General features: G+C 39.0%; 1 protein-coding gene across 1 annotated transcript; it reads right to left on the minus strand.

Annotated features, from left to right (window-relative positions):
- Positions 1 to 3,671: 3,671 nt before the first annotated feature.
- LOC136267463 (uncharacterized) lies at positions 3,672 to 9,627 on the minus strand. Its single transcript, XM_066062626.1, has 11 exons — positions 9,409 to 9,627; positions 7,612 to 9,006; positions 6,589 to 7,422; positions 6,157 to 6,489; positions 6,062 to 6,103; positions 5,615 to 5,708; positions 5,418 to 5,558; positions 5,294 to 5,361; positions 4,743 to 4,797; positions 4,431 to 4,486; positions 3,672 to 4,376 (listed from the first exon to the last, which is right to left on the minus strand). Exons 1-11 carry the CDS (start codon positions 9,625 to 9,627, stop codon positions 3,846 to 3,848), a joined length of 3,768 nt encoding a protein of 1,255 aa, XP_065918698.1. The 3' UTR covers positions 3,672 to 3,845.
- Positions 9,628 to 10,954: the final 1,327 nt, after the last annotated feature.

Consider the following 10,954-nt stretch of genomic DNA (forward strand, 5'->3'; position numbering starts at 1 on the left):
AGTGCATTCACGTGATCTATAATCAAAATTATAGTTAAAATTTGGTACGAGTAGCCGGGTACCTAAAAAATTAATGCGGCGGTGATGGGAAAGAAGGAAATTAATAATCAGTGTTGGGCAAGTTACTTTGTAAAAGTAACTAGTTACATATTACATATTACTTGCAACTGAACTATTTAGTTACAGTTACATATTATCCATAAAATAAAGTAACTATAATAATATTACATATTATATTACTTTGTGTCCAGCGTTGAAACCGGGTCACTACTGCTGACCCGGATGACCCACTGACCCGGATAGCAATCCGGGTCAGACCCGGATGTGACCCGGATTGAATTAAGCCGAGGCGCGCGATAAGAGCTATGTTTCGGTATTCTCGAGCGAGCGAGACTACGTTTTGAGCGTTCGATTCGTGTTGAGTAAACGAGTAGTTATGTGATAACTAAGCCGGTAAGTTTATAATTTAAAATCAGTCAGTGGGTTTGGTTCCACGTAACTACTGTGAGTTTACAGACAGCAATTGGGTGTGGCTTCATACATACTTAGTATTGCAATTTCCCAATATATTAAAATGGGTGTGGCTCACAAAAGTACTTAACATCCTGCTGCAAGACTAGACCTAGACTATATACAACTCATACATTAATCGATTAGTAGGCGTGGCTCCACGTAAGCTTGCAGACAGAAACGGACACAGCTTCATGCTACAGACTGCACTTACTAATAAATGGGCATGGCTGAGCGTATGTTTATAACGCGATAAGTGGGCGTGGCTCATGAAAGAGCTACGCGACTAGCGTTTATAGGTTCCACGTCGTCAAACGATCAATTTCGTTTCTCACATGATCCAATCCGGGTCAGACCCGGATAATTTGTAAACCGGGTCAGACCCGGATGACCCGGAGAAAATGTGACCCGGTTGACCCGGATGACCCGACCCGGTTTCAACGCTGTTTGTGTCCACAGCCTAGGCCTGAGCCTATTATGCTCAAAATTTTACCTAATATTCTTTCCAGAATTTCCCAAAAATTCTCCTATTATTCTCTTGCATCCAGCCTATTATTCCATAAATATTCTCATTCAGTATATATCTGTGGCTAGTTGCTTAGTTTTCAAGATGCTGCTATAAGTAGTTTTGTCTGAATTATTAATAGCCATATATGAAGCATTCCACCTTACACATCATTTTTCTATCCATAATAGTTACAGCAGAGTTAGAATAGCTATCTACAGTAATAATGCAAGTGTATTTAATTATTAGTGTATTATAATACTATGCTGTAACTACTGTATAGCTACTAAGTTAGGTAGATAATAATGCTCAAAGGCTTGAAGGAGATACACTGGTATAAGATGTACAAATTTCAGAATTGCAGATAATCATGCAGTTAAATCCCTGATGCTGGCTGCAGATTGTTAACATGAAACGATCTGACTGCTCTATTAGAGCATTTGAGCGTTCTATTAGAGTATATCGATCTTTTAGAGGCTTTTCAGCTCCTTTCAGCCAGCACTCCTGTCAGCTTTATATCATTTGTGGTAGCTTAACTCTTTCTTCTAGATAATCAAGAAGAGTCACGCCCCTAATTCCACCGATTATTCCCGTGGTCGTCCGATTATTCTAAAATTATGCCTGTAACCATCCTATTATTCCGGAATTATTCTCAAGATTATGCCGGCATAATAGGCGCAGGCCTACCACAGCCTTAAGCTGTCACGTGTGAAACTACCACTTTATCACGTGACATGATTGCGTTGTTGGACAATGTGCAAATCTTGGTTATAAATAAGAAGCTGGTGAATAAGCTTCATTCAGTAGGCTTCGTTACTTCGTTGTGGCTAGGCGTTACTCAGAGGATAACTAACGAGATTAGTAACTTTGTTACTTGTAGCAAGAGTTCATAATATATATACTAAGGAGAGTATCCTACTCTCATATACCCCTGTAGAAAGGCGTATCGTGAAGTTATGACGTGACGACAAGATGTTGTGGTTTGTGACGTACAGGAAGCCGTAGAAGTGCAAGAATCGTTAGCACCGTTTCACACTTGCGACGCTCAGGATAGCCTTATTCGCGAATGGCCTAGTAAGAAACGCCTACGAAGCGGTCTTAACCCATGAAGCAACGATTGTAGTTGGGTGAGAAACGCTTAGAGCTGGAGTTAATTTGGTTGCTAGCGACGTTGGTAGGCACGCGTTCAATCGATACCATGTTCAACTAATGACACTCACTTATTTTATGAACCATCTTTTGTCCGGCAAGGCCCCTTCTTGCTTAGCCCCATGGATTTGTGGTGCCCCATTAACTGCTTTACTTAAGAAGAGTGGTGGTGTTCGCCCTATTGCTGTCGGTGAAGTTCTGCGTCGTTTAGCCAGTCGTCTTTGTTGCCTTGCGGTTCGTCCTTCCCTTCCCCATATTTTTCTACCCTATGGTCAGGTTGGTGTTGGCATCCCTGGAGGTCTGGAAAGTGCTATCCACATCACGCGTCATTTTATTTCTCTCCATGGTCATGATGATTCATTAGCTTTGTTAAAGGTAGACATGAAAAATGCCTTTAATGAATGTGATCGGTCAACCTTTTTTGCTCGTGTTTCTGAAGATTTTCCAGAGATATCTGCTTGGGTAAAGTGGTGCTACTCTCAACCAGCCGAGCTACGTTTTGGTAATGGGAATCAATTTATTCACCCAACCTGATGTCAGCACGTGAGATAATTGTTGTTTTACACGCGCTTATTAGCCTAGACTCTATCACTTCGTCAAATTTACCACTGGAGGGTTAACATCATACAGAAGGAAGTTTGCAGACGTTTGCTGGTTCTATCAGTACAGGCGGGGAAGACGTTCATGGTATAATTCGCCTGGTCTGGTATGCCATGAAGCTCGTGGTGGACTCCGGTGGAGCAATGTTGCCTTATTCACAGTAAATCCGAGTCCGTATATCGGATATATGATCTCGTATATATTATGATGGACTCAATTGGAAGTGGCAGTCCATGGCCAGTAGTCACTAGCTTAGCTATATTCCCTGGTGAGATACTAACTGTGTCTATAGTTTGTCCTGTGCCATCATTAAGTATACCATCCGGGCCTACCAGGCTGGAGCCTACCTGATAGCATTGACATATTGAGTCTGACTCTGTTTCCCACTGTGTGAGCTGTCACTGATGCTACAGTTGTACCCCCATAATCTGTCCCCCCAGACTAGTACAACAGCTGCATTTAGCTATATTATATGGTGTGAGTATGGAGAGTTTCCTGTGTTATTATGATCTTGTTAGTGATTTTTTGTAGCAGTCAACACCTAAATGTTAATATTCTAGTCCAATTTTTTTTTGTCTATTTGTGTATGCCCATCTATGTCACTGTGAATGCTTGTATCACTAGTCACGCTTGAGTTCAAATGCTGGTATAATCTTAAATTATTTCATGTAAGCAATGCACATGTACATGGAGGCCTAAATTTCATTGTTAGCCACTTTCCTCCTTGAAATAATTTTATAATAAGCTAATAATATGCTGAGCTGTCTGGTCTACTTGGCATTCACGGCATTGGCATACTTGGCATTAAAACCAGATTTTGAAGGTTGCAAAGCCTTATAGGTTACAAAGCTTCCGAACCCTCATTCCAGTTCTATTAGAGAGCTCTTTATCATTATACCTTATAATTACTGCACAAACACATGCACACCTTCAACTATACTGTACACAGCTGTATATCCAGAACAGAATTGTCTATACCATCATGAGAAATAATATAATGTAATAAAGTTGTCATCAGCACAAGATGTCTTATTCAGGTACAGTATTTACACACTACGTGTTGTGCATGCAGCACGTACAATTAATCTAAGCTAAGGAAATCTTCAGTTTTACTAAGCAGGGGTCTGTCAAGCATGTATACTCCTCCATCTTCAGAAGCAATAACATCATAATGACAGCCATGCACATTAAGGAGTTCAAAGTGATCTATGTGATGTAGCCGTGAAGGAGGAGGCTCTTTTGGGTAGATCAGCTTAGCATTCTCCAGGGGCTTGTAGCACAGCCAGTGATAAGTGTCTTTGTAAGGAACTAATGTATACACGGGTATATCAAAAAGTGAGGCTGCTGCTAACAGCTCCACAGCTGTTCCCCACACCCTCGTTAGCCACACTCTCGCTATGTATTCAACCATGTCTCCATCAATGTATGGTTGAAAATGAGTCCGGTTCCTAGATATAAAATCAGCCAGCAACTCCCTGATCTTTCCATGTAACATTTCATCACCGTAAACAATTTGAGCCACTGAGCGGTAGAAGCAGTTCCCATCGCCTATGATAAGTTTAACAAGACGATTCATCTCATTCAGTACTACCATTTCATTGTTCGGAGTAGCCTACGTTCAACAGAGAGGTTATATATTGTCTATCAACCAAATTATGGTGATTACCTTTGGGGTATCTTCCATATTTGTGATGACAATGCTTTTTTCAGGTGGCAGCTCCTCTATAGAAACCAATCAATCAACTACATACAGTCATGCATACTGATTGCACTATAATAGCCTCTCACTACAATAATTGTATAAACCAGTAAACTAATTGTAAATTAACAGTGCATCCATCCTCATACAAGTATTATTTTAACTTCATTTGATTTATCATGTGAAGTTATCACATGAAGTGTCAACAATTATTGTAATGTAATCGTATCAGTGGTTAGTGTGTGTGTGTGTTTTTTCCCTTGTTTATATACAACATACCTTCAACATTTAATACTGTTGAATCCTCTAACTGGTCTAGGGAAGTGCATGATACCTAAAAATAAATATCCATTAGTTGCCAGATCATATATTTTCAGCCCTATATATTCAGATAGTTTTATTTAATAGAAAGTTAATTTACAACAACAAATAAGCTGGTATCAGCATTACTATATGCAAGGAAATTTTGACATCAAAACATTGATGGATTTGACAAATCACAGCAATTTGTCAAAATGCTTACTAATTAAGTGCCTCTCCACTTTGTGCTAAGCAAAAGCATGTAAAAGGCAGCCATATTATGTAAGCGCTTAGCAAGTCCAAGTGATTCGTCACCTTTTTTCATCAAATCCTTACAAGCCAGAATTCATCAATTTTTTTGACGTCAAAGTAAATTTTCTTGCGTATGGTATTACATACAGTATGCTTGCTTCTAACAAATCACTTAAAATAATAGTTTGCATAATACATAAACAACACTTCCTACTATTATGGTAAATGATTTCTTAATTAATCAAGTGGCTATCAAGTAATACACATTAAATAAATACTTCTGTTTTCTTGGCTGGTTGTACTCCAGGCATGACTACAGCTGGTAACTTTTGATGTGATGTCCTGCCTATAAATTCATACAGTGATGACACATGTACATGGATTTAACCATTGGATAAGTACCAGTGTTTAAACATTGACGATGCTTGCATCTCTTCTTTTTCTTTCCTGGGCCACCAAACCGTTTCATATCCTTGCAGTTACAACAGTCACCGCAATCATCTTGTACACATCCAGAACATTTACACCAAGATCTCTTCTTGCCTAAATTGTACATGTGTAGTACTAATATTAAATATCATTGGATACAATAATCAGACCTGCTCTTTCCACTCTCTGTACAGTTGCTGCTGTTGATGATATAGCGTTGTCAACACCAGATGTTGAAGGTTCAGTGATATCAATTCCGCAATCCTGAATAAAAGGATATTAAAGTGTAAAATACATAGCGAATTACACAACAATAGCTATATAATCTTTACAGTAGGTCAAATTTACTTTTATACATAGGTAGCATAGATCTATTGAAACTGCCAACCCACAAAATGTGTGTTGGTTATAATGCCCGTTAATTATTTTGTTTTGAACAATATGGCCACATTAAACTGACGCACAATGACTGATATCATGGGTAGTACTTGTATCATTAAGATATCTCTGATACTATAATAGCTACGAATTGAACAGGTGATGTCATATTAGAGGTTTGTCTTCCCCCCAAGCATGTATTAACACATTAAGAGTAAATATAAAAATTAAATGCTTACTTTTCCATTGGGGCCACTGCAACTGTTATCTTCTAACAATGCCTGTGTATAATATCCATTATCTATTATACTCTCAAGCAATAAGGTATATATACCTTTCTCAATTTGGCTGCCTTCACACCAACTCTGTTTCTAATTCTCCAATCTTGCCTCTTTCTACCTCTTTTACAATGAATAGTAGTCAATGACGAAAATCTAGACTTAAACTTAAGCTTTGCTCTGCGTGCAGTTAGTGTACTGGATAAGCTAGGCCTTAAGATAAGGCCATCAGTTGAGGGTGCCAAATCTCTGGCCAATACTTCCAGCTCATCACATTTGCCTTTTAAAACCTTAAGCTTATCCTTATCTATGATATTAAAAGACAATGTTTCAACTTTCTTTAAAACAATTCTTATTTGTTGTTGTGTCCGCTTCCCTTCTTGAGGTTTCTGCAGTTAACAAAGATATTAATATAGCATTGCTCTAACTAGAAAATGTAAATAATGCATGGTATGTGCAATACATTAAATTACAAATCTGTTGCATACCCGTTTCTTCAAATCGGAAAATTCTAATTCTTGTGACTTAACTTCAGTGTTAATTGTAGGTGTAGCATCATTTGAGCTGCAGGCCATCGCATCATTCGGGATGCCTTCAAGACTACTCTTTGTGATCGTGTGTGGCAGTAACCCGGCACCAGTTTCTTCCTTAGGTGGAATCCCTATTTCCACACAGAAATCATCCGCATCTAGATCTGTCTGACTCTCCAGCATAGGCACTGCATCAGGCATAATACCTTTCACCATTGTTGCTTCTGTCAGTGCGTGAGTATCAGTACACATATATGCACTATTCAAATATGCTTCTGGCAGTGAATCCCACCTCCAACCAGACTGGTACAAAAAAACCGCAAAAAAGTGCTTACAAGGATAGTGAGTTTTAGACCAGTCACCACACGTACAAGAAGGCTGACCATCAGATAATCCAAAATCAATGTGATGGGTGCTTGTTTCACCAGCAAGACTAAACTTTCCTTTCTGAATGTCACAGCTTAGAAAAGATTCTTTAGTAAATTTTCTCTTTGCTTTATCTAGTCGATTTAAGTAGTGTTTGATCAAAGCTGGCGGCCGCCCATGCAGATACTTTGGAACATCATCACTGTATGACCGGTAAGTGGAGCTCATTTTGTAATTCTGAAATATGTATTTCTCATGAGAATCTGGAAGAAAACTGTCAATCAGTATCTCAACTAGACATGAAAGTGTAATGTTTCTTCTGTGTGGCAAATAACTATATTTCAAAACTTTGTTTTGAGCTTCTATACCATTATTAGTTTCAACAGCTGCGTGAAAAGAAGTTTGACGATAGACTCTTGCCCACCTCTGTAACAAAAGCAGATAACACCAATTAATTAACAAAGAATATCAGGCGTTATACAGACTACTACTATTGTAGACTGAAATTGCATTAAAAGTACATGTACTATATACATGACATTGTATAGAGCGTAAACAAGTCAATTGTTATTTTCAATAAATTACCCTAACAACAAGGGCATGTTCAAAACTTACCTCAGGAATTCCCAGCCATGTTCCAATGAGCCACTCTTGTAAAGCAGTATGATCTTTCCATACACGTGACTCCTTTAGACGTTTCACTGCACACTGGTAATAGTAGTCTATCGGTACTTCTTCATCTTGACTTGGCACTGGTGCATGTGCACACTCACGTAGCAGGTCAAGAACCTTCTCCCTTTCTTCATTGGAAAGATCATGTTTATGGTCCTTTGTCCATCTCTCCCACGCTTGCTCCCTGTGAAAGTCACAAATATATACTGGGGTAGATGGAAAGACATTTTTGACTGCAAGATACTCTGCATCTGAGAAATCACTCATGAAATATGCTGGATTCCATTTAGGATTCCACTTCTTCAAAATAGAAATTGCTTCTCCAATCTCTTCAGCTGATTCTGAGGAAACAACAAATTCAGCTACCACCACATAGCCTACATTAGTTTTTACAGATAGAAAAAACAAAGCTACTTCATATTTTGTTGTTTTGTAAGTGGCATCAATCAACGTTATGATATTGCCATATTTGACTAGGAGATCTCGTTGCCACTTTTCTTGGTGTACCCACAAAAATGTTTGGGAGCAATCATCAAGGTCATCATCATAACTTGTGCTGGACTGGATGTTATCATTACCTGTTGATTCATCTTGATCAACCTGCCCACCAGACTTTTTAATGTAAGGCCTGAAAAAATGGTTGGAAGAAGGAGAAGACTTTTTCCATTCTTCAATTCTTAATTTCAGATTTTCTTGGTCCAGTATTGACAACTGCAGGGTTCTTTTAGCTTTGGATACGTGGTTTCGAATGTCACATACCATCGGATAAAATGATCTATCCGTATGACAGGGTGTTATGTTTAGTTGGGCAGAAACTGTGTGTTTCACATAATTCCTTAGCATCTTTCTTATTTCCTGTATATCTGTGATTCCATCAGCAACTAACTCTGCTATCTTTGTTATTAGAATGGGGTGGACTCTCTGGCTATAACCAGATACTTCTGTGAAACTGTGATCAGTATGAGCTTTTAATGTAGGAAGAGAAACATAACAGTACTCTTCGCCTTTGACTTTTCCAGCGACTATTTGACCTCTAAGGTCCTTCAATGCTTTCTCCTTTTTATTTCGCAGCTGTCTAGAATTCATCATAGAAGTAACAGTGTCACACAGTTGAAATTCCTTATATACTGTGTAATACCGCAATTTAATATGAGCACAACATCCCTTTTTTCTTGAGCTTTGCAAGCGTAGCTGCTTATTCTTTTTCTCCTTCTCCTTCCAATATTGTGGTCCATACTGACAATCCAGCAGAACTTCTCTATCTACCGTAAATGGTGAATTATCAAAGCACACATCCTTGCTTCCTTCATTTTTTCTCCAGTACAATTTTCTCACATTCTATTGTATAGCAGATTGATAGTAAGCATACAGTTTATGTACCAAAAAAACTGAAAGCAAACAATGCTGGTGTAATAATATCTGCATAGTAAACGGGGGTGTATTTCGGGGAGTTTCCTGGGGTTCTGAAAACCCCTCTGAAATTTTAACTTAGCTATGAACTGAAATTGCAGCAGGAAATAGTTAGTGTATCTTATGCAATACGTGACCTTGGCAGCATAAATAATAATTATATATTTAAAATGTACAGACCTCCATATGGAGTATTGTTGTACATATCAAATACCATACACTCAATTCAACCAGCAGTCAATAGAAAATTAGCTAACATTTACAAGTCATATAGATGCTCAAGAGTTTATCTATGGCCGGACTGCTGCTTGAAGTGCAAAAATGACTAACTGATGATTGATGATTTTCTTTCTCCCCAGCTGACGCTTCACTAGTTAAACAAGCAGATGAAACTCCAATTGTTCTAGATCGTCTGGTACCATAAGTAGTAACTGTCTCAGTGCTATGCTTGGCCAACAAATCATCAACATTCTTCATCTTCACGAATCCTTCGTAATATTCTCCAACTCTTTTCAATCCTTCTTGCCACGTTGAAGTGGACAGCTCCATAGTTCTATCTTCGAGCACAACAACTTGAAATAAATACCTCGAGGCCAGTGCCATGCATAGAAACAGGATTTGGCGCCTTTATGCTAAGCGCCTATACAATATAAATAATCACGTGCTGACATCAAGTTGGGTGAATAAATTGATTCCCTTTTGGTAATAGGCGGCTACTAGCTTCATCAGGAGTGCAACAAGGCGACCCTTTGGGTCCCTTATTATTTTCACTTGTAATTCTCCAGTTCATTGACTCTATCCACCTTCGTGATCTGGTACAATTAAACCTCTGGTACCTTGATGACGGAACTTTAATAGGCAAACGTTCTTCTTTATTATCTCTACTGTCTCACTTTACCTCTCGCGGACCAGATCATGGACTTCATTTGAACCTTTCCAAGTGTGAGCTGTTTTGGCCTTCTGGGGACTCCTTTCCTGAATTCCCCTCTGACATTAAGCGAGTTTCTGGCTTGGAACTATTGGGTTCTCCACTTTGGGGTGATGACAGTTTCTTTAAGGACTTCCTTTCTTCTCGCATGGATAAAGTGGCTTTAACTCAGGACAAACTTTCAATTTTGGATGATCCTCAGGTTGAACTTCACCTGTTACGTAGCTGTTTGAGTAGTTGTAAAATTATTCATTTACTTCGCACTGTACCTTTCCTCATACTGAAACCTTTTCTTCATCAATTTGACCTCAATCTTCGTAGTTCTCTTGGTCGTATTTTGCAAGGTAGCCTCTCTGACTCAGCATGGTGCCAAGCTTCCTTACCCTTTAGTTTTGGTGGTTTAGGTTTACGTGAATCTGTTCAATCTGCACCAGCTGCCTTTTTAGGTTCATGTAACAGTGTACGAGGCTTAGCTTCCTCCCTTCTTTCTGTTGATGTCAACCAGCTCATTTTTCCTGATGAGGAGGCTGCTGTCACACTTTTTTCTAGAATTTCTGGTAATCCTTCAATCCTCCCATCTTCTCAGCAAGACCTACAGGCTATAATTGACCAAAGCATCTTTGATAACCTGTATGCTACTCTCAGTATTAGGGATCAGGCACGTTTAACTGCTCTAGCACATCCTTCTGGTACAAGCAGTGGCTGGCTTAAAGCTATCTCTAAAGCCTGTCTTGGTTTGGCCATCCCTGGTCCAGAATTTGTTATAGGTTTACGTTTGTGGCTTGGTGTAACCTTGTTTCCTCTTTCTCCATTGTGCACTTGCCTCTCTTCTATAGACAGCTTTGGCGACCATCTGTTAGGTTGCTCTCATGGTCCTATGAGAATCCGTCGTCATGATACCCTTGTTAACATCATTTATAATGCCCTTTCTCAAGACAATCCTGGTGT

This window comes from Dysidea avara, chromosome 9 (genome assembly GCF_963678975.1).
Source record: "Dysidea avara chromosome 9, odDysAvar1.4, whole genome shotgun sequence".
Classification (NCBI taxonomy): Eukaryota; Metazoa; Porifera; class Demospongiae; order Dictyoceratida; family Dysideidae; genus Dysidea; species Dysidea avara.

Excerpts from the sequence above, each read along its gene's own strand:
- LOC136267463 (XM_066062626.1), bottom strand. The coding sequence starts at position 9,627 with ATGGAGCTGTCCACTTCAACGTGGCAAGAAGGATTGAAAAGAGTTGGA. Across the intron at positions 7,423-7,611 it reads CATGGCTGGGAATTCCTGAG|AGGTGGGCAAGAGTCTATCG; the intron begins GTAAGTTTTGAA and ends CTTTTGTTACAG. Across the intron at positions 5,559-5,614 it reads ACAGAGAGTGGAAAGAGCAG|GCAAGAAGAGATCTTGGTGT; the intron begins GTCTGATTATTG and ends TGTACAATTTAG.